Source organism: Conger conger, chromosome 4 (assembly GCF_963514075.1).
Source record: "Conger conger chromosome 4, fConCon1.1, whole genome shotgun sequence".
Taxonomy (NCBI): Eukaryota; Metazoa; Chordata; class Actinopteri; order Anguilliformes; family Congridae; genus Conger; species Conger conger.
The window spans coordinates 21,899,072-21,924,669 of NC_083763.1; the positions used below are offsets into that span (position 1 = coordinate 21,899,072).

A 25,598-nucleotide genomic window follows, 5' to 3' on the forward strand; every position below is an offset into this window, starting at 1 on the left:
CACAGAAACAACATTTCCGTCTTCAAAAAAAGCACAGGCGTGCTGAAGAATATAAAAAATAATATCCAGCTCCAGTTTGGTTATATTGCTCAACTAAACCTTTAGACCAAGAGTTGTTTGAAAATCTGCAATGTCTGTTGTGTTTTAAGAACATACAGAACATGCCTTGCATGGATGCAATTATCCACCTTTTCATGACAGGAGCCTCTTATCATAAAGTATTGTCCTCTCTTCTTATCCAGGAAATAATAGAGGATTTAATCCTTTGAGAGTGGATTGGACTCATTGGTGACCTGGAGCTGATTGACAGTACATGTAATTGTTGCACAGTTTTGCTCATGCAAGACACACAGGGTTCCACTTGAATTTACATTTGAGGAACAGCAGCAGCACACGTCTCAAGCAGAAACTTAGTGCAAAGCAAACTTCAGAATGCAAAGGACTGATTTCTGTGTGAGGTAGGAGGACTATCTCACTGTTTGCATTACAAAAAAAAAGTATAATAAAGCCCCATAGGCTTCCATAGTAGAATGATCTTGCTGATTTTAAGCAAGGGCCTCCTCAAACTATTTATTTTTCCTGATTTGACTCTGTACTTCACAATTTTAGATGTGTACTCAACAAAGGCAATTTGTTGTGGCAGAACACAGAGTCCTGAGATACTGTATGTTTTTTTGTTGTTGTTGGGGGAGGGGGGGGTGGGTCACCTTGCTAGGCTACACAAGACAATGGCTTGTGGCTTTTACATGCAACAGCACTGTAGAAATAGACGTAATAGACCTCTTAGACGTAAATGAGGTAATAATTAAATTTATGGAAATGCAGATTATCAGGCTGATACAATGCTAACTTACAATTTACTGATTTCTTTACTTGGTCACTGGGCTAGGAGTTCACTAGCCGACTAGCTACATGTAAGTAGCAAGTAGCCTATTATTTTGTTAAGTTAAGTTTAACCATAGGCAACTAGGTAGCTAATATCATCTTATAATAAAATCCACCTATTACTGACATTTGCTGTCCTCAAACATAGGGGGCTAGTTACAGGGGGCAAGGCATGGTCAATATCCCCCAATCTATGATGCCGACATGACAAAAAATGCATAATCCCCAAGACTGGTATTACAGTACATGGGGATCATAAAAATGTAACCATACAAAAATGTATTATCTGTAGTAGACCAAAGCAATTTTCAAGATCAGAAAGATTTTTTAAACATACCCTCACCCACACTATTCATAGTTTTGGAGCTTGAAAATTGTATGGTTTTTTTTAGAAACAGTGGGACTATGTTATCTTTCATCGAAATTTCAGGGCTTACTGTTCAGCATGGTGGCTTTGATACGCAAAATCAAACACACTCCACAGCAGCAGTGGGACCAATTGGACTCAGCCCCTAATGGTTACAAGTCCAGCGTACGCCCCTGGCGAAGGCTTCAAAAAAGCCATCCGACTCTGACAACTTTGCTAAATATTCTGCCGATCCATTTTCTCTATAGATCCCGCATCTGCGCTTCTAAGGCATTTTGATGAATTTCACTATAGATATCTTGCCTTTGCCATTTCTTCCCAAACTAGCTGATGTTCAAATGTCACCGGCAAAACTAGCTATTTATATCATTCTGTATAATCACATTATAAAAACATACATTTGACATTTTTAAAAGTTATAGTTAAAATATATTTAAAAGGTATCATTTATCTTGTAATTTGCTGTCAATCATTTCAGTTTGCCTCTCTAACATTAAAGAGAAAATATTTCATTGGACCAACACGATGTCAATATTTTTTTCTGCCTGTTGATTGGTAAGGGAGCCTCCCTTGAAGCATCATTTTATGTGTTTTGGCCAATCACAGACTAGTGATGTGCCTAGGACAAGACCTCCTCCTATGAAGTACATTTGATTGAAAGAAGGAGGTCTTTCTCTGCATCCTGAACCACACAGCACACAGTACTTGACTGCCCATTCCCGTCTTGTCTGCAGGTGTTGCTCTTGAAGCTTTTTTTAATTTCAACGTTGGATTTTTTTCAGAAAATGAAAAATGATTTAATATCACACTGAGATTTTGTAACGGTTTATTAACTTGAACAGTTTATGTTTTTCTTATTTTGATGTCTCTCTCGTCTCTCAGTAAAGGAGGAGCTGCCTCCATGGACCAGCCTCTTATGATACACACTGAATTTAACATAAGTTTCAAATTAATTTGTAATATATATAATACGAAACAATCCAATTTAAACACATTCAGGATAGATGGGCTGGATGATACTTAGATTGGTACACTTAGTATATGTCTGGGAATTATCTTCCACTTGCACTATGCCATTAATCTTGAAGACTCACATTTTGTTCCCTGAAGTATTGTTTCAGCAATTCTGCTTTTATTGTCTAATACTTGTACACTTCATACTTGCAGCTCTGTATAAAGTGATGCTCTCCAGGATTTTACATACAAATCATATCTATGTTCACTCATAAGCAAGCTTGGATAAATAATGGGACACGGCACTTAAATAAACATAGGAGGAATATGCTTATAGCTATTCAGCATATTTGCATGTTTTATTAATTAAAACAGTAATGACCCCGGGGAGGGCCTTGATGAGCTCAATCCAGTTTGTAATTATCTTTTCATCAGACACCAGGAAACAGACCTGTGTGCAAGTAGATAACCTTGTTATACGGAGGCATTTGGCCTTATTTTGTCATGTAACACTATTCTACTACTTTGGCTTAAACATGATCATTGTTATTGTTATATATTGAATTGACTTTTAGTTGAACATTTTAGTTGAATATAAAGGTTTAGTTGAACATTTAAACACATTTGAGAATTCCCTACGTTTACTATTAGTGTGTCTTTATTTATTCCTAGATTAGATCTAGCTTCAGTATTATACATGTTGTGCTATACAGTTCGTTAAATGTGGTTTCATAAATATGTTATTTAACGTACTGCAATGTTCATGCCCTGAAAAACCTGCATGTATTTTGGTGGTAAAAAATGACAGATGGGAGCAGTTCTCGTGTATCAAATATCAGAGAGTCTGTGCCAGAGTACACCCCATCTGAGACACGATGCTAACCTGGTGTTTTTATGTGTATAAAATGTTTAAGCCACCTGATTCCACATCACAGCAAGGACACTACTGGCTCCTTCCTGTCAATCTTGCTCTGAGGCAATGGACATTTTAGCATCTATCATTGCCCTTCTGATTTAAATATTTTTCATGCTGCCACAAATATTTTCATTCAAAAAAGCTAACAGGATCCCTTCAGATCTTCAGGGGAATGATGAAGACAGTGCATGAATTTCTAATGAAACACGGTCCACAAGCCAGTGCAGCTTGAAGCACAGCACTTTGAAGTTTCTAGTTGTTGCTTGGCCTTTTACTAACAAGCATCAATGTAGATGCTGTGATCAATCCCATTAGTTATATATAGTGTTCTCCAGAATTATTGGCACCCTTGATAAATATGCACTGTAAACAAAAAAAAAAAAGCTTTTATTGACATAAGTCTTATAACGTGTAATATAGTGCAATTTATTACTATGATTAATTGGAAACAACCAAAGTCTATTTTTCAAATAAATGTAGTTCTCCAAAAAACATGTTCACAATTATTGGCACCCCTGGTTTAGTGCAAACACCCCTGGCAAAGATGACAGCCGTGAGTCTTTTCCTATAATTTTTGGTAAGGTTAGAAAACATATTTGGAGGGATTTTTGACCATTCCTCCATGCAGAAATTTTCAGAATCATTGTCATAATATCATTGGGATACCCTCCTCTTCAATCCAGACCACAGGTTTTTCATAGGATTTACATCTGGAGACTGAGATGGCCATTGCAGAACATGGTTGCTGTTTTTACTTTTAACATTTATGTGTGGATTTTGATGTATGTTTAGAGTCATTGTCCTGCTGGACAATCTACCTACAACCAAGACTCAGCTTCCTAGCTGATTTCCTGGTACTTTGTTGAATTCATTGTGCCATTGTGCAAATAGTGACCCTGGACCACTGACTGCAAAACATCTCCAAAACATCAATGAGCCACCACCCTATTTGACAGTAGGTATGATGTTCTTCTCCCTGTATGCATTCCATTTTCTTGCCAACATGTCGATAGTTTGTATGGCCATAAACGTTCAATGTTGGTCTCCTCTTCCTCTTCCTGGCAAGTTTGCATCCATTCTATATGTTTTATGCCTTTTTATTTTTGCCCTTACAGTGTTACAGGGGTATGTTTAACCGTTTATGTATGTTTTTGGACGTATTACCTGACTTGTGATGGTCAATTACCATCTGCGTCGCCAATTTCACTTTGTTTGATTTTATTTACAATAATTGCTTGGGGTTTTCAGAAAAAATTTAGATTACTGAATAAAAAAACATGGAAAAAAATGTATGAAATAAAAGTATATAGGTTTCCTGTATGTCTGGACATAAAATATTGATAATTATTGATATTGTTTATTATGATGTAGCCTTTTTTCTCAGTTTGTATTTAGTGTGCCAATAACTGTGTTACTGTAGGCCCTGTAACATATTGTATGTTTTTGTTATGTCACATTTTGTACTGTGTACTATCTTTTTATTTACTAATATAGTTTTTGGTAAATATTTTGTAAAATTATGAAAACACTATGCTTAGAACTGAGATGAGGCTATCTTTGGCCGTGACCTGTTTTTATATGTGTAGCCTTACTCTGTTATAGTGTGATCTAGGTCAGTATGTAGCTCTGGGCTTGCAAGGAGGTTTCAACTGCACGCAAATTGTATAGTAAGCAATTTTTATGTGCCTTGGATGGGACCTATATTTATAAGACTAAGACACAGTGAGACATTTGAATTAAATAACAAATTGATAATTGCAGAACACAATTTAAAATTTGTCAAAAATGGATCAAAATCTAAATATTGAAACAGATATCACCGTAGTAAAGCAATTCAGGCCAGGAACTTCAGCTAAACTGTGAGCTATCAGCTCAGGCAACATGAACAACTTTAGCTTTTGGTACATCCGTGTATTATCAATGCTGTTAGCCTGCTAGTAGCACCTTTGGTTTTGCTCTCAAGATCCATGTGATGGCAGATTATTACTGCAACACTGTCTACTTCTGGCATTATTCTTTATGGTCACAGATATTAATATTGTATGACAGGAGATGGTAGAAAATAGTTTTAATTATTGTTATTTTGGAAATACATATATTTGAGCTTCATTTTTTAAATTCTGTTTCCTACCAGATTTCTAATTGCAAATTGTAATGTGAGTGCCCATAATGGTTTGCAAGGAAAAGAAAATGCACTTTGTGCAGATAAATAATATGATTAACCATTACAAAGCAACTGCAGTACGTGAATTAGACTTACTTCACTTTAAATAGCTAGACCTAGCTACTAGGATTTAACCACAATTTCACCACTTCCAATGCTTTATAACATTTCTGTGAGTAAATGTTCGGGCTCTGGTTATTAGCTATATTTGGGGTATACACCCTAGCATGAGCATAAGATAGTACTTGAAATAATAGTTACAAAGGAATACATATCTGCTGCTAAATGTTACGATTTCCACTGAAGTTGGAATAAAACTGGGCTAAAATAAATCTCAGTAACATGTACAACATGTGCATTTTAACTGATTCTATAAATGCATTATTATTTAATGCTACAAATTGCTACTTTAGTTTTGTATTGAGGATCTGCCATGGTGTTGAAAGTGACTCCTAAACCCAGGTGTACATGCTTCCAGTAAGTGCAGCACTGAAGAGTGAGAATGTGAGGAAACTTCAGCCCCACAAACTCTTCTGCAGCCAATAAATTAAGGACAAAACATTACACACAATCTATTTATACAGCTTTAACAGAATCTGCACAGTTGGATATTATTTTTTACTGAAGCAGTTCAAGGTTAAGTAGCTTGCTAAAGAGCAGTACCTCACCTGGGAACTAACCCAACAAGCTTTGTTACAAGGCCAGTTCCATGGCCATTAGACTACACTGCTGCCAGGATGGAAAACACTCCCACTATCAGTCCAGTTGTTATGATATTAGCATTGCTGAGAGCTCTGGTCTGATAAGGTCAAAGACTTGTTAGTGTATTTGCTGAATTGTAAAATTCAGCAAATACCCCCTAAATGACATTGGCTCCGGTGGTAAGAGCAGTCGTCTGGCAGTTGGAGGGTTGCTGGTTCGATCCCACCCTGGGTGTGTCGAAGTGTCCCTGAGCAAGACACCTAACCCCCAACTGCTCCTGAAGAGCTGGTCGGTGCCTTGCATGGCAGCCAATCGCCATTGGTGAGTGAGTGTGTGTATGAGAAGCATCAATTGTACAGTAAAGTGACAAATGGCCCATGTATCACAGAAGGTTGCTATGAACATGAAATTCCAGTTTCTGGATGAGTCCATCCTTCCACATGACTGAGCCTGTAGCATAACCATGAGGCATTCCCGCTGATCCAGTTTCCCACTGTGGTTACTCAGCTGAGCTTTTAGCTGAACCATGTAAGTGCTCCAAAATGGTAATACATGTTCAGACATCCGCAACCATGCTGCAGTCCCAACCAAGCCTTAACCTACTTACTGTAGGGTGAAAAGTGCTCCTACTGTAACCGTAACTCATTCAACCTTGGAACAAATGCCTACCCCCTACACAAGAGGGCATGAACTTGATCACTGTAACATAAACTTAACATAAACTCTCCCAACCAACACTTACAATACCCCTGCAGTGCATATTACAGTATGAGCAGTAGATTGTAGCAGCAGCCCATCATTGACTATTGGTCTATAAAATGCTTTAGGAAAATAACCATTTATTTTAATTTACCAGCCAAGCAATGGTAAAATATGTTACTTTATCTTTGTGGGAGCTAGATGGGTGCTGATTTGAAGAGTTGCAAATGTTACATTTCTTTCCTTAAATGTAATGAAAATTACCTTAATTTGAACAATACCAAACACATTTAGTAAACGCTTTGGTATACATTTTCAGCCAACTTATTTGTATAATTTTGGGGCAGTGATTTCCAGAAGATAAGCCTGCTTTGTATTATATGGAAATGGTCCATGTGTATGTCGCTATATTTGGTATGTGCATATGGAATAATTGTACAGTGGAATTGTACATGTGTATGTCGCTATATTTGGTATGTGCATATGGAATAATTGTACAGTGGAATATTCCATGGATAATTGACACACACACACACACACACACACACACACACACACACACACACACAACCACACACCCTGCACCCAGCTGTTCCACCTGGCTTTTCTAATCATTTCCATGGGCACTTCTTAAACTGTGTATCACCTCACTCCACTGGCCAATTCAAATGAGTCATGGCTGCATTACAAGTTTACTTATGTTGCAACTAGCTGTCTGTTAATAATGATAATTAATTAAAGCAAGTTAATCAGGCTAACCAGTGAATGTAATTAGCAACTGTTGCATAGTTTAATGTTTTCTTAACATCAGAGTTAACTCCTGGGACAGTGAGACGCATTTGGCAGCTGGTTTGCTGTGTCATTGAACTGACTTCAGTTGACAGATTGCAGACCTAGTAGATTCAGGGTTCTACTATTTTCATACAGATAGGCTACTACGTTTTTATACCTTATTTTAAAGCTAATACAGTATATGATCTGGGATGTTCCTAAACATTGTCTCCGTTCTTTAAAAGAGAAATAAATAAAAATTAAGCCTACAGTATATTGTCATACGATAAACTAATTCCCTACATGTTTTTTTCATGCCCATAGTTTCATATAGTTTAAATCTAATTCATGAAATTGCCTAGAATACAAATACATACCTATTATTATCTTCATAACTGAAAGAATGAAATATGAATGCAGTCCATTTCTATTGAACATATATAATCCCTTTTAGGTTTCCTGTCACAAATTAATTATTTTTCTGAAAATAGTGCCTGACTGTACACCACTTCTCTGATAAAGGCAATATGCCAAAACATTAAAAAAAAAAAATTAAATTAAACAACAGATGCTATTCGACTGCAAAGTCTATTGAACTGCTATGATGGCATTGGGTCAGATCAGTGATACCCACATGCAGACATTTTGGAGCACAATTGGCGGTATTAAGCCACGTGGCTAAATATGTTTCTTCATATTACTCTTTACAAAATAATTCCTTTGGAAATCGGAGTAGATTCTAACATTTTCAAAACTAACTTTCCATTTCTCAGCTGCATGCTCTGCGATCTGAAAATGGTTGTACTGCATTTAAATTTAAATATTTTGAAAACGGGCTTATTAAAAATGCTCATGTTCACTGTGAATAATCAGTTCGGTAGGCTAAATTGGGAATTCTGGCTGTGTGATGTAGACAAGGTGGACTCGGACATCCAGAATTCCCATTGCTTTGTGACAAGACATTTGTGATCAGTGGATATTTGTCAAAATTGTCAGCCTAGTCTTCACAGTTCTATTATTTAGCCTAGAGCTTTATGCAGGCTATTTAATATTTTTAATTCTTGGTAGATTTCTAGTATGCTATATTCTACATTTGTACAGTATAACGCAGATTGGACAACGTAAATTGTTTTATGTACAGCATTGCTTTTGTATAGCCTATAATTGATAAGGGAAAGCGAGAGACGTAACCATTAAAATTGCAGGGGGTAGTTGTCCGCAAATTACGCTAATCTTCAAAGCTCAACTGGACTCAGTGAACGCCAATGCTGATGTTAGAGGACAAGCCTATAGCTTAGATAAGTTGCTGAGTGTCATTTGCTGATCACAGATGTTCCACGAATGAGGCTTAACGCCGTGTCACTCATTGCTTGGAGTGTGCAGTGCCTGTACAAATCCCTCTCATATGTGTAGAGGCGTGCGAGCTTTCTCTAGTAGCCTACTACACGTTCATTTCAGTCATCTTGCTTACAGTAGCACGGCCACAGAGCTGTACCATGCCAAAATCATTATTTTGAATATTTTTCAATGTATCCAAACGAGCATTAGATGCCGGAAGAGCGCGGAGCAAGAGGGAACTATGACGACCAGGTTATGCTAGGAAGACGAAGAGGAAGGGAGACAGCAAGGCTTTTCTGATGAAAGTGGATTGATAAATGTTATTTATTTTACCGTTGACGATCATGCTTTATTTTCAGCTGGTGATAATGGCTGGGACTGTCATGCTGGCTTATTACTTCGAGTACACCGACACCTTCAATGTGCACGTACAAGGATTTTTCTGCTATGACAATTCCTATACGAAGCCCTACCTTGGACCTGAGGAGTCGAGCGCTATTCCGCCAGCCCTCCTTTATGCGCTGGTTGCTGGAGTCCCCACACTTGTGGTGAGTTATTCTCTCGCCGTATTTAGTCCACTGTTTGAACAGTGCCGAGGGATGGATGGTAATATAATATGCGGGTGATTCAGTCGGAGACCCTAAAACACGTAAGTCCAATGCATGAGTTCAAAATGGGTTTTGAGTGCACTCTGAAACGTAGATGATACACTTATGACAAACGTGTAATCAATTTTTTGCAGAATAACAAAAAATACAAATGCAATCCCCACTTCTGTTTTTATCATATGATCCATGGATTTCAATATTGAATCGAGCCCAAGTTGCTGTAGCCTGTTATTAAGCGCAAACGATTCCCACATGATCTGTTATATCCTGTTATTGTCATTTTCTGTTCAACACTTTTCAATGCAAATAACAGATTATATTGCCTACAGATAAAGTTTCTTGGTTGTTGGATATAGTCATGCACATCAATTGCGATTTTAATTTGACTTTAATTTTAATTTGACCATATCAAATTTTCCAATGAAATTCCAATATTATCGATCAACTAGTATACATTAATGTATTTTGATTCTCATTTTTATTAAGTGTTAATAATGTCATGCCATATTAAAGTCGCGCAAAGGAAATTCAATTTCTGTTAATTCTGCACATGAATGCATAATGTATGCAGAATATATTGTAATGTCTGCCAATAATGCTTTAGTTTAATTATAATGTTTTGCCTTATTTTAAAGGCAGAGGTGAGGTATTATAGGAAAACAAGGTAAATATTTTTTGATAAGATAAAATTTAATCATAACTTTTAAAACCGATTACATTGTTTGTGATTTTACCTGAATCAGTGATGTCTTTCTTCACAACCAGTACTCATTTTCCATGCCAAGATAATTCAGAGGACATTTAGGCTATGTGGCTTTTCTTTCAAAATATTCAGTATTAAACAAATGGTAACTTACTAGCAAAGTATTGTGAAATAGGTGGTGTCACCCTGACGAAACCTACGCATTGGAGCTAAGAATACCACCTCTCTGTCTGTAAAAGACACCCACATATTACAGCCTACACAACAAGAACTAGCAGACACTGCATATGGAAGGTCTACTTCTGTAGACACAGAACAGGAAGACACAGATTATTTTGGAAAGAATTGAATGCTCATGCCAATTAACTGACTTCAGCTCATTATATTGAAATAGATGCATACATTTTGAAGCCATACAGTACACTACAATTATACTATATCCTCAACGAGCATTCGATTTTAGAAATGTGCCGAGAAACATGTCTCATGAAATATTCCACAGTATAGGGTGTTCAAACATGGCTGTGCAGCGTAGGTTTACAAAAAGATGTAATGTACAGTGACCCTGAGAAAAACAAATATTCACGATAAAAATCCCAGGGTAAATTAACTGTGATAGTGGACAGTATCTTTAACTGTAATGGAGAATATGTTGCCCCTTTTGGTGTAACACTACTGGAGTTGTTTTAACACTAGTGTTTTTGCTGTTTGATAAAGATGAGCTCACTTTAAAATACACTACATGGTACACTACTCCCCTTTTGCAGGAGAGTTCAATAGATGAAATGGAATGAGGTATCCAGAGGCATGCACTTCTACAGAGTTTGGCTCCTCTTTTAAGTGTATAATCCATTATGCTGATAATACAGTACTTAAGGGGAAGCATCAATATCCACTGAATTTCACTACAGTACAAAAAACTCTCAGACAAATATTATTTTATTTGAGACAGTGGCTAAACATTCAGAAATGTCATAGTTACACAAATTGTAAAACTGGTTGTAAAAATCTGTCAGTTTACACAAGCATCTGCAGTTATTCCGGGATATAACAATAGCACCTTCTCCAGAATGAGAGGTTGATGATATCCATGATGGCTGATGCAGACCAGTACCTACCTAGTTATTTTGGGAGAGGCCTGTAGTATCTCCTCATATCAGATCTGTGTACATGCCCCTTGCTCCAAAAAAAAAAAAAATTAACAATTGGAACTTGTTGTCTAAATGATCTATTTGGTTTGGCAAGGTTTGATATTTCAGAAAATATTTCATGTTTGGTAATGTTTCTTTCAGATAAAAATCTATACACAACGTCCATTACAGAGCAATCAGCAGCAACAATATCAGGTGAATTCACAATGATGTTTGGAAATGCAGTGAAATTATTGCAGTGTTTCTAACCATCGAGACTGAACACATGAATGTTTGTAAATTACTGTTGACTGGCAAATGCAATTTCTTTCACAATTAAATCAACAATGTGATTGTGCCTAGAGATGAACTGCACAGCCACTATATGCATGTCGCTCTTTGATGATGTAGAACCCTCATTCCATTACCTGCTTTTCATAGTGGTTGCTACAATCTGTCTCATGGTTTGCTGGGCAATAATGGTAGTATTATAAAGAATGGAATGTGATGCAGAATGATTTGCAAATAGAAGACATTCTAGTTTCCCTTATGTTTGTAATCTAGTTCAGTGCTGTTGTAGCAGTTGCTGGTTTAGTTCCAGGAGAATTGCTCTTCTTAAGATATTCTGTTATGTTTGATTGGTACGTCCACAGAGATGTCACTGCTTCTGAGATGTTCGGATTCAGACCATGTCCACTTCAGCTGCACTTCACTCCGGTTGTACCCTGAAAAAACAAACAAACACTGGATTTACTCAACTGAATTGTGGACAGTGGTTCCGCATGATTTGCTTACGTTAAAGGTCCAGGGAATTGGATTAAAATGGTGGTTATTTTTCCAAGAAGTGGCAACAGATTGGGCATTCTTTTTTTCGAATATAAAAAAGTCTATCGGTTTTTCTGCATTCAGGGATGACACAATGCTTAAGCATGTTAAAATCATCTTGCCCGCACACAAAGGTGGCAAGAGTATTATTTATATATTCCTAGTCAAAATGATTTCACTGGTCTTAGCGCTTTTGTGACATACATTGTACCCAGTTTGAAATTACCACAAGAATCAAATTCATAAGTGCTATGGGTTGTGTGCCATGTACTGTGTTTATGAGAGGGTTTACTTGGGAAATAGACTCAAAGTGCTTATGAGTAGGGTTTGGAGAAATAAACAAGCATGTGACCATCTGGGCTGTCAAACTGAATTTCAGCTGTTTCATCCTCCAGGGGTCTCCGTAGGCATGCCAGGTTCAGCAATAGTTAGTAATAAGCACAGGCATGTGACTAATTATACAATTATGGAGAAATTAAGATGTGTTCTGGTGGCAGACTGACAGGAAAGGGGCAATTTCCCCATTGGTGACAGTGAGACACATGGAATACGGAGGTAAGAGCTACAGTACGGGTAGAAAACAAAAATACAGAGAGGAGAGTGGGAAACATAAAGTTTACTATGGTAGTAGAACTACAAGGACAGAGACAGAAACCACACAGGCAAGAAACCTACCTACCCATCAACAGCCTGCCAGTAAAAATGGGGTCACAGCTGTTTAGAGGTGACAGTATGTAAAGGTTGTCTTCCCATAATACTCTATGACTGCATGCTTCTGGTCGAGAATATAACAAATGTTCAGCTTCATAAGGTAATGGTGTGCTTTTAATCTGGACTTGAATAAAGAGACCGGCTGATTTCCTTAAATGTATTGGGAAATTATTCCATAGTAGGGGAGCTTGGAAAGAAAAAATGATTAAGCACCTGTCATGGTCCTTGAAAGTCTTGGGGCTACGAGATAACCTGCATAGAAACTTTGTAGTCTTATAAGGTAGACACATACTGTATTTTACAAGTATACCAGTAATCATCCATGTCCACTTTGAAAGTTAGAAATATCAACTTAAAGTAAGCCCTATACTTAAATGGTTGCCAATGCAGCAAAGCTAATACTGGTGTATGTTCATGCTTTGTTGTTCTATTGTACTAAGATATGAGCAGCTGCATTTTTAACCAGCTGCAGATTCTTTAGTTTAGTATCAGCACAGCCACAGAACAGGGAATTGCAGTAATCTATCCATGACAAAAAATATTTTTTCTGCATCCTCTAGTAATAGGAAGTGCCTAATTTTAGCAATATTCCACAAATTAAAGTATGCCACTCTGGAGATTTAGTTAGTATGAGCAGGAAGAGTGAGACCAGGATCAGTGGTAAAGCCAATGTCTTGCACAGCCACTTTCAACGCATCTAAACATCTAAATAATAGTTGAGTTTCAAATATGAACCTTAAATGCAGTCAACTGCATTTAAGACCACTATGTTAAGTGTCATCATAGCCTTTAGATCAGCAATACACACCTCTAACAGTCAGAGCTTTACTTGTAGCATGTACAGAGAAATAATAAGTGGGCCTAGCACTGACCCTTGGTAGAACACCATATCCTTCATTTATTTGAAAAAGCTGATCCTACTGCATACGTTTTACATTTAAGCCAGAAACGTACCGCCCCACTAAGTCCAGTACTAGCCTGAGCAATATGACGGACAACTCTGACTTCACCGAATTAGAGGACGAGCTTTCCGAATTTTACGAAGAAATACAACTTTACAGTTTTTAAATGGAGGAAGAATGGCAAGAGAGACAGACAGCAGAGGACGAGGCAGCCAGAGCTAACTAAGAGGATTAATTGGAAGAAGTATCCACAACCAACGTTTTGATACAATTTGTTGCATACATAGATATTGACTTACTCTAAATTAATCCTCCTGATGCAGAAGTTAGTAAGTACTGCAGTATGTAGCAAGTGTTCAAAGCTGTATCCTGCGGTACTTAGCAATTTCTTCAGCAGCAATAGGAGGATTAATTGTAAGAAGTATCCAGAACCAAGGGGTCCAGGAGGGCAACTAAACGACAAGTAAGTAAATATCTAGCTAACAAGCTGTATCAAAACGTTGGTTGTGGAAACTTTTTCTGGAGATTCAAGCCAAACAAATTCAAAACACATTTTGAGAAGTTTTGCCCCATATTTAGGGAAACGGCTACACTGACGATGATTTAAGAAATGTAAGCATTTAATCAAAATAAGCTCAACTGAAACAAGTGCGACAGTGCTCTTTTAATGATCCTGACTATGTGCTGGCTTATCGCAGGGAGAAATTCTTTATCCATTTTAGTTGGAATCACTCAAGCACTAGTAGTTTGAGGTTATGCCAATTTGATCAGCTCATCTACTTCAATCGGAGCTAAACAGTGTAGTGTTGCAGGCAGTGTTTTTTCTATAGTATCCCAGTGGTGTACTTTCATAGGTTTTTGGGGAAGTGATGTCAGGACAAAAAGACATCAGGGAGATCTGGTCTCTAATGGTTTCTAATTTCCCATTAGAAAAGTTCATGAAGTCATTACTGCTGTAATTAAGAGGGTAATTTGTAGAATCTGGCAGCTGCATTTTAATTTGTTTACGGTATTGAAGTGAAATCTTGGGTTATGTCTATTCTGCTCAATCAGATTACAGAAATATAATGATCAAACAGATGCAAGGCCCAGCTTGTACTGAAAGAAGGCTATCTTTTCATGCATGGCAGAATACCTCTAATTTGGACAAGCACCACTTTCTCTGCAGTTTTCTTGCCAATTGCTTCAGGGCATTAGTCATATCATTGTACCAGGGAGCAAGATTCCTTTGATGGTATTCGTTCATTTTAAGAGGGGCAATTTAGTCCGTTGGTCCAAAGATAGGTCGTCAATATTTTCTTCAAAAGTGAGAAATGCCTCGGGGGCTTATTCATGAAATTCAGAACAGTAAAAGGTTTTAGCGACCGCTCTATAACATCTAGGTTCCGGTATAGATGGGCTGGTAGCCTGAATTTCAAATATATTATGGATGATGATTTCATAACGCAGGATTATGGGGAGCAATGGAAAGATTGACAACCTGAATGGCAGTCGGCAGCACCAGGCAGAAAAATTGTATGCAAAACCTACAGTCAATTTATTAGAAGAAATGGCAGATTTTTATCTTCATCCACATGTGTTTTGAAATCACTAAGAATCACAACTTGGTTCAGGAAAATCAGGCTGTAACTGGTTCATAGTAGGACTATGAACTCTGAATGAGGAAACTTTATCCAAGGAACATTTTTCAATATGTCCACAGTTCTTCAGTACATAATTAGTATTTAATTATAAACATTTAATCAAGCCGAACAACTTCACGAAGATACTTTATACTTCCAAAACACTTCTTGTGGTAACTAACACAAGCAGATGCTGCCAGCTGACTGACTGGGACGGTTTTGTTGCACAGTTGCTAAGGATGTCAGGATATTTGGTTTTGTTAACAATTCATTGATTGTTCATTAATGCTAGTGAAAACCATGCTAACCATGGTCAGAATAGAATAAATACTACTGTGAAATGCACTTTGTGAGAAGAGTGCGGGGGGGTTGGACCCAAAATGCACGACTCAGAAACAGGGGTGTAATAAAGTCCCGTCAGGGCTTTAATTCAGGGAATGTCCAGTGAGCGTAGTCAAAAAAACAAGCAATGTTCATACACATAAAATCCAGCCATAACCAAAGCACAGTACCGAGGGAGAAGGCAGTCTCGTAATCGGCACACCATGCAAAAAGTCCACTAGCCAGGAAAGCTGTCAGCAGGGCAGAAGTACAGGCGGACGGTAGGCAGGCTCAGGGTCGATGACGGCGCAAGAGTCAAGACCGAAGTCTGCTCCGCAGGGCAAAAGCACAAAGACAACAGGCAAAGTCGTAGTACAGGCAGGCAATGGTCAACAAAACAGTCAATAATCTTTGGTCAATAAACAGGCTTGGATCGTCACGAGTAGAAAAATGGCTTGACAAAACCGCTAAAGCGGTGCACTGACGAACAGGAGGCAACAATTTTGCAAAGACATGACATGAAACTGAGCTTTATATGCAGGTGTAGACAGGTGTAGACAACTAGCTTGAGAGCAGCATGAGAATGTAAATCAGGTGTGGAGGATTGACAAGTTAACAAGATAATTAGTCATCATTAGTAATAAACCTATCCTGCCCTAGCGTTAGTAAATTAGTAAATGACATGCACAAGAAACGTAAGGTAAACATGAACACATGGTTAGAATGTTAGTATTACCCAATCCTGATCTAAAGTTAGTAGATTAGTAAGAAGACAAGGGAAATTGAAACAATTAGGGAAGCGTGAGTGACAGAAAGGGAGAGAGAGAAAAAGCATAAATGAAAGGATTGCAGAAAGACACAAAAAAATGTATGCTAAACAATGAACAGAACCACATAACATGAAACAAACATAAATCATGACATAACAAGTTTGCATCTGTGACATGAATAAACTACATAATGTGAAATGACAAGACTAACAATAAAATCGTAACAACTAAACATGAAACAAAACATGACATGAAAATTAAACGTAACAAGAAATAAAGCATAAAAACGTGGCGAGACTAGACTAACATAATGACATGACAATAACATAATGAAGACAATGATTAAACATGAAACATGACGTGACAAACATGAAACGTGACACTTTGCAGACATCGACATAGAGCTGCATGTCTGTATCATAGGTTGTGAGAAACCATCTAACCAGCTAGTCCGACAGCCTGATAGCAAGTGATAAGCTTCCCAAACTAATAGCAGTTATTAGAAAGGACCTCTAGGAAGAGTACCTCTCTAAATATTTGTGCGGAGTCCAACATTGGTCCAGGCTTTCTCCAAAAATATTGGTCATTATTTCCAGAATATATACTAATGTAAGCACTGTTCAGACAACCAGTGATTTAATGACAAGTGTTCCGTAGTCAGTAGACCCCATCACCCTGGTGATATAGGAGCAGGCTAAAGAATATATTAGTTCCCAATATCATTTTTGCCAAAACGCTAATTCAATGTTACAGTACTTTTGGTGATCATTGTTGGTAGCTGTGGCACCAGGGAGACATTGATCCCATGTCTCACTGGTGGCTCAGTTTTCATTTTTCAGAGATTACTGTCCCCTGTAATTGAGGCTTTCTCTGTAGATGTGTGGGGAAAGTGGGGAAGTGGGGGAAATTAATTAAAACATGAGTGTGGTGGTTCTTATTAGCAACAACTAGGCTACATTCTTTATGAACCTTGACAAAATTGTCACGCTTGCAGATAGGGAAGATGCACTGACTATGCCAGCATCTGGATCAGGTACAAATAACAGGTCTATCAATAACTAAGGCTGTATACTATCCATACTTTGCATACTAATTGTGACGTAAAAGGAATATGTTGTGTGCTACTTATTTATGCTAATTTTGAGTACATGAAAAGCATCCGGATGTATACTACATGAGCAAAGATTTCTGAGTAGGTGTAGTAAAGAGATGCCCCATAATACATTGTGGCTGCGTATCATTTGAGCAGCCAATCATAGGTGTAAATAAGGAATACTTTCTGATAACGGAACTATGACAGCAGCACCAGTTCAACAAAAATGCAGCATCCCGTATTGATTGATATTAAGAGACCATCTTGAAATCACCAGCTACAATCTGCTTCAAAATATAGCTTGAGCTGGTCAAACCAGGTTGAGTATGGAGCTGGTCTTGACTACCTACCAGCTACTAGCGGTTTCAAAATCTAGCTTTATCTGTTTTTTTCAGCAGGGGTGACACGTTGATTACTCATCAAAAGACACATTTTATTGACATCACCCGGTTATATAGTAGAGCCATAGAGCATCCACCCCTGGGATTACAGAGAACCATTCTCACACTGAAATATTAATTATCATAGCTAATGCTATCATATCTTATTTGTCAAATTAACAATGAGCATTTGGTATAACCAACTGTATTAATAGCAACAGTATTATATTTATATAACTGAACCTCGCAGCGTGCACCTCCCATGACCCAGTCCCATGAACTGAATGCTTGTATTACACAGTCACAGAACTACAGTAAGGATCATTGTCATACTGCAAATAGTCACATGGCTTACATTAAATACTGCAGCTCAGGGCTGTATTACAGTCTCAGAATTAACAATTCAGCGCTGTATTACAAACAGCCCCAATCCCTATCCTTGTTTCACACTTTGGAGCATATATCCTTCAGTCCATTCCTATCACTAACCCGCCTTCCTCTAACACTCTTCAATCAGTCACCCTACACTCCGGCCACTGAGGGGATGTTTTCATCTCCTGAGTCAACTCCTTGACCACCTGAGGGGTGGCTAATGTAGTGACCCTACAGTGTCGATAGAGGTCCTCACTGAACCGTCGTTCACTTCTCCACAAATCGAGCTGGGCTCAACCAGATGTCGTTGTCTGTTTATCCTCAGTATACTCCCGGCCTCTGTTTTCACTTCATAAACCTTAGGGGCCATTTCTCTCAGTACTTTAGCCAAAGTCTCTATCTGTCCTCTTGTCTCACTCTGACTGTGTCATTCTCTGCCGAGGGTGTCAGAGGGGGTCAGAGGTCTTGTCATAGTTTCATGTCTGTCTAGAGCTACCAGTTTCCATCCTTGGCACTGGCTTGTGCTGCTCTAGTAATGTAAAAGTTGTCTTAGAAACATATAAACATTAACGTGAGTCAGCAAGTCAGCATGTTACACACTGAACCAAGCAAACTGTGTTATCGAAACTTACTAGCTATATCTTTGTTGGGTTACATATGTTAACGTTTTACATTTGCTGTTAATCACTTTTCCCTCAGGAGTTCCGGCCAGCGATCAGTCACTCAGTTCCAGTTTCACGGTCGTTCGTATACTCACGCAAAGCAAGACTCTGTCACAGATCATTGGTTACACATGCTGTGTTTCAGTTGACCAATAATAAATAAAAATAGTGTCTCAACTGAATTACTTTTCTTAGCGTTTTTGACAGGAATGGCCACAGATGTGGGCGTGGCAGCAAGGCCACCGTGGCTGTATGATATTTGTAGAGGAACATTAAGACCAAAGGTGAAGTCTGTGGGAGAGTAATTAGTTCAATGTGAAGAAATTTTTGTATAAGATAGTATAAATACGCCTGAAGTAATGTAATATTACTCCATGCTGTAATACCTCCAGTAACCACTAGAGTTTGTGAGCTTCTGGGGGGGATGTCAAGCCCTGGACAAGACAAACAATACTGGAGCTGGACCAAGGAGATATGCATAGTCTACTGTGTGACTGTATGCATAGTCTACTGTGTGACTGTTTTTTTTGTTTTTTTTTAAGTTAGTGCTTAACCATACAATAAAGAATATTAAAAAACTGTATTGCCACTATTTCAGCTATTTTCAACTTAAAAAACACTAATCGCTCACCACTTCTATGAACCATGGGCTCATTCCAATCACTTATTTTTCTCCACTTTTTTCCTTTCCTTGCTCCTGACCCAGAAATCAATATGTCCATCTTCAAGGGCAGTCCAATCCCTTAAATGTTCCTTCTAGGAGCTATAACTCCCAATCTTTCCTTTGAGCAAGAAAACATTAGCATTAACATTTTTTTTTTTTTGGAAAGCCTGACGTATAAATGATCGACCTGTGGATCCACCTCTCCCCATCTGCCACGTCTGTAACTTACGTGGCTTCAAACTGACGTTTGAAGAAGCGAGGGTATTCAATTAGCCTAATTCATGTTCTCTCGAATGTTCCCCGTCTTTACTTCTTTTCCTTTCTTCTTTTCCTAGCCTCTCCTGATGGATGGAGTTAGGGGCAAGAAAGGAGAAAGTAAAAGGAAAAGAAGAGACATATAAGGGATTAGAATGAGCCCCATGTTGCACTGAACACAACATAGGCCTTTTGTAGAAGCCATTCTCAGTTCACACCTTACTGCTGTTCCTGAAACAGATTCAGTTAAATCTTGTGAAAGTGAGAAAATACGAAAGACAAAAGACTAAAAATGGAGTTTGGCGGCAGCAGTGGCAGCTACAGCATCCATTGCGCGCAAGCTTCAAACAGCAATTTGATTACACTAAATGGTATAAAATGAATGTGTTCAAATGTAGGGCTACAGCCCCAGGAAACAAGCTGATTTGGAATTAATTGGGGTGTATTTTCTTGCTTCTTGCTTGTTTTATGGTGTTGCAAACCATTAAAAGTAATACAAGCATGGATAGCAGTGCAGTATTGGGGCAGCATGTAGCCTAGTGGCTAACATACATAACTGGGGCCCAGCAGGGTAGCCATGATAAGATCCACACAGCTATTGGGCCATTGAGCAAGGCCCTTAACACAAACATTTCTCCAGGGGGGATTGTCTCCTGCTTAGTTTAATCAACTGTAAGTCTCTTTGGATAAAAGAGTCCGCTAAATAACCTTCTTTTTTTTTGCCTTCATGATGCAATACGATTGAGTCTGTGTAGGTCTACACTAAGTGCATTTTTGTGTTGAGTATTAACCATATAATAAACAGCAGTTGTCACATCATCATTCATAACATTCAGTCCAACACTGATGGGTCAGTGGACATACACTTTGCACTGTCATTCTTGTCATGAGCCTTATTACGTGGGAATTGACAGATGAGGAGAGGCCTGCTTAGTGTACTGTTCATAGCTATTCGGAGTGGAGATGGGGGGTCAGGTAACTGGTAAAGCTATTTGGTCAGTACATTGTGTCATTTGATTGAACAATAATCTAATAATGGAACAGAAATCTGAACAAAAAGAAATGGAGAACACAGAGTGGAGATCACAGATTGAATGATTTGTAAGAGAAGGAATGAAGGGAAAAAGTAATTCCCTGTTCTCAAAGTAGGGGAGAGTGGAGAACCGTTATCACCCTGCGTGCAGCTGAACACATCATTTGCTGTGTGCACTATTCTTTTTTGTCTCTGCTGAAAGATACATTGGGATCAAAGCATAAACAGGCAAGCACCTAAAACCTGAAATAAAGTACACCATGTTGTTCATTTGTTTGAATACTACTGATTTTCTGAACCAGTGCTTGTGTCAAAGGGTCTGCCAGACATGAAAAAAACCCTGAATCCAGTCTCATTATGATTGTCCTTCTACGTCCTTCCATGGAAACTTTTTGTTTTCACTTATATTTTTTAACAGGCTGCCTTTATAACTCAATAGGGTCAATGGAATGATTTATATTAGAGAAAAGCAAAGATGTTTGAATGCACCTGCAATTCAAAGAACTGAAATTATACCATATCCGATCATAGTACACCATGTTAATTCTTTATATCTAAGCATTAACTGATGATTCATCACAGCTTGGAAGCAAGCTTTCATTGTGATACTCTGCCATGTTTGCAGCCGCTGGAGTTACTGTGGTGGAAATTATTGGTATTGAAAATGATGACTCCTCGGTCAACAAATAAACATTGAGTCTGACAAGCCTATCAAGTGAGATTGATTACACACACCTTGGACTATGGAGACAGCAGCAGCCGGGGGTGAACAAGAAAGATTGCAATAGAAGTTTTTTAGGTCATGATATATTGAAATGTTATTCACCTTGTTTTGGAAGATGTTATTTTTCCTGAAAGTATTCTATATTTAATACTAAATGGCTCAACCTGTATGCCAGTGTAGAGGTCTCATTTGCCTTCCATGCATTTGATAACGTCAGTTTATTTGTACATCATTTCCAGAGTTTCTCTGTCCCAGGCTCTCCACAATTTTAGCAACTGCTACCAAGTGCCCAGGGAATAGCCTATGATAAAGGCCTCCCGTGATGGGGAAAATCGTAGTGGGTTTTGTGGAAATGTTATCACAAACATTGTACTTGTATATCCTTTTACAATTTTATGTAAGAGGTATTCATTTGAGATGTGCACAATTCCTAACAAAAGTTTTGACAGTGCCTAGGCTTGGGTGTAAGAAGCTCTGAAATGTTTCTTGACACTTCACTTAAATAGATGACTGTTATTGTTAAAGAATGAACATACTCCCAGACGACCAATGATTCACCAGAAATCCCATTTCTTGATATATAGTCCCCAAGGGAAGTATTATCTTCTAACTTTTAACATAAAATGAGAAAAAATATCAGAGCGAGAACATAATTTCCAGCAAGAGACTTGACCTCATATGACTACAATAAATAACAAAATAATAGCCATTGTAAAAATAAATGTAAACCTGGGAACATACTAATTGTTTTGTTGTTGTTTCATTATTATTATTCTATTTTTCATAAAATCCCACAACAATGTGTCTCACAGTGCTCATGACAAAAATACATCTGATACGCGTGTGCATGGTTTAATAGCCTATGCATATTTGTATGGGAGAGGATTGGCAAAATATTAAGTTCAAATAAGTATCAAGGTTTATAAACTCACTGTGCCCTTCCCCCCCTCTAGGCCCATCCCTTCCTTTTCCACTTTCTCCCCCCTTACAGACTCTGATGTTTCTCAACTCCTGCTCTCCCACCGCCCCACAACCTGTGCCCTATCCTATCCCCTCTTCTCTTCTCCAAACTATCACACCTGACATTCTCCCATTTGTCACCTCCCTTGTCAACTCCTCCCTGTCTTCCGGCTGTTTTCTGGCATCTTCCAAGAGGGCCCACATCACTCCGCTGCTAAAAAAGCCTACTCTGGATCCCTCCATCATCCAGAACTACCGCCCAGTATCTCTTCTTCCTTTCCTTTCTAAAACTATAGAATGAGCCGCTTCTACTCAACTTTCTTCTTTCTTTTCTAACAACAACCTGCTAGACCCCCATCAGTCTGGCTTCAGATCTGGCCACTCGACAGAGACTGCGCTCCTCTCCGTCAGTGAGTCACTCCATGCCGCACGAGCAGCCTCCCTCTCCTCTGTCCTCATTCTTCTAGATCTCTCTGCTGCCTTCGACACTGTGGATCACTCCATCCTCCTGTCTGCCCTGTCAGCAACGGGCATCTGTGGCACAGCCCTTGACTGGATTGAGTCCTACCTCTCTGGTCGCTCCTTCCAGGTTGCCTGGGCTGGTTCGGTATCGACACCTCGGCCCCTCGCCACAGGAGTTCCCCAGGGCTCAGTCCTAGGCCCGCTTCTTTTTTCTCTTTACACTCGCTCCCTTGGTCCTGTGATCACTGCACATGGGCTATCCTATCACTGCTACGCGGACGATACCCAACTCTTTGTCTCGTTCCCGCCGTCTGATACGCAGGTTTCAGCCCGTATCTCTGCTTGCCTGAGGGACATCCAGAGCTGGATGGACAACCACCATCTAAAGCTCAACCCAGGCAAGACTGAAATGATATTCATCCCTGCTAATACCTCTCCCCATCTGGATCTCTCCATTTCCCTCGGGGATACCACACTCACGCCGTCACCCAGTGCAAGGAACCTCGGCGTGGTGATGGACAGCAGACTGTCCCTTTCCGAGAACATTGCGGCGGTGACCCGGTCTTGCAGGTTCTTCCTATACAACATACGGAGAATCCGCCCCTTTCTCACCCCCTACTCGACCCAGCTCCTGGTCCAAGCGATGGTTCTGTCCCACCTGGACTACTGCAATTCCCTCTTGGCTGGCCTCCCAGCATCCGCCATCAGACCCCTCCAACTTATCCAGAATGCAGCAGCTCGTCTGGTCTTCAACCTTCCCAAATACTCGCACGTCACCCCCCTGCTTACTACCCTCCACTGGCTGCCTGTCATGGCTCGCATCAAATTCAAAACATTGGTGCTAGCCTTCCAAGCAGGTAAGGGGTCTTCCCCAGCTTGTCTACAAAAAATCATCAGACCCTACACCCCTGCCAGACCTCTTCGTTCAGCCTCCACAGGCCGCTTGGCACCTCCCCCTCTCCGAACCTCCACCTCACGCTCACGACTGCTGTCTGTTCTGGCTCCACGGTGGTGGAACGAACTCCCCGTTGAGGTCAGAACTGTAGAATCTCTCCCCACCTTCAAACGCAAGCTGAAGACACACCTCTTCAAGCAGCACCTCTCCCCATCCGTCCCTACCTCCCTGTGAACCTTAATTGTTGTCTCTGTGACTTGCTTTGTGTATCGGTATTTTTTAGTTGGCTAGGTAAGCAGTGTTTTGATAGTTAACTTTGGTCACTTTTGCTGTTTGTTTGTTTCTTGTTTAAAAAAATAAAAAAATAAAAAAATAAAAAAATTCGCCCTCGTCCTTATCTTTGTTGTACAGGTAGCAGTTCAAATTGTACTTCCCTCTAGGGTCTTTCAGCGAACTTATCCCTGGTTATGGATATGCACTTTGTTGTACGTCGCTCTGGATAAGAGCGTCTGCCAAATGCCAATAATGTAATGTAATGTAAACTCAATTTGTCTGTAAATGTTCAATTTTTGTGAGATCAAATTTGTAGAATGTTGGATCAGATCCGTGCATGCAAATTTTTTATAAATGAGGCAGGCAAACAATTGGGAATGAAAAATATAGCAAATATCCATGAAAAATCTAAAGCTAAATCATTTAATGCATGAATCAAAAGATTAATCATATTTTATAGAGTACGATAAACATATTTCTACATTTCCAATCCCAAACAAACATCCAAACATTGGCCAATTTCCTGCATCATATAAATAGCTTCACGATCATTATCATTTAAATTGGGGGCCATCTGAATGCACAGTATTGTTATGCATTCAAAGCTCCCCAAATCCAACCAAATTCTTAAACTGCAATGACCTGGAATATATATTACTGAAGCCACTGATGGGCTAGATTATTATTTAAATTAAGTATTGTTAAATGTGTTCAAATGAGTATTACACTGATACTTTGTTGTATTCTTGACTCCTGAAATGGGAGGGTAATGTAGTAGCAACCTAGTTTCCTCATTACTTTATCTCTCCATTGTCCATATTTATTCTGCAAAACCACAAACCACACTACAAACACTTTTAAGTCGACAGAGGAAGCTATCTGTAGCTCATAGACTATCCATTCGGGTACAAAATAAACACAGTTGCTTCACCAATTATACCATCTCCGTAAGCAAACACCCAGCAAGCTCACTCCCATCTGGTGTAACCCTATGTTTCTAAACAAGTCATTTTCAATTCAGTCCTGAATTAAACAGGGAGGCATAGCGAGTATACCCCATTTCAAACATGTGTATGACATGTAAAATCTTTAAAACGACTGCAGGATTCAATAACTTCAAGTGATAGAAGCCTTAAAATCACCAACATTAAGCCTCATTGTCTCCAGCAACCCTGTACAGCAAAACATGGACTTCATTAAAACATTCATTAAATTATCCAAAATATGCTATGACCTTCTCACCTCTTGGGATCCTTGTTAGCATGTCCCTGTATAGATAGATTAAAGACTGCAGAACACATCAATGTACAAACCTACAGTATGTACAATGGTATTACTGCTGCAATCTCTGTAGCCTCTTAAGTCATTGCCCGGAGGCAGTGGTTCCCAACGCATCCTGTGTATGCTGGTCTTTGTTCCAAGCTGTTAATTTTTCTT

General features: G+C 39.0%; 1 protein-coding gene across 3 annotated transcripts in view; it reads left to right on the forward strand.

The window, feature by feature from the left end:
* The window catches only part of plppr5b (phospholipid phosphatase related 5b), a 68,411-nt gene that overhangs the window by 14,953 nt on the left and 27,860 nt on the right, over window positions 1-25,598 (forward strand). For all 3 annotated transcript variants that reach the window (XM_061239408.1, XM_061239410.1, XM_061239409.1), the window contains exon 4: window positions 9,156-9,344. In XM_061239408.1, the coding sequence (XP_061095392.1) occupies window positions 9,156-9,344 (189 nt within the window). The remainder of the gene's footprint in view (window positions 1-9,155; window positions 9,345-25,598) is intronic.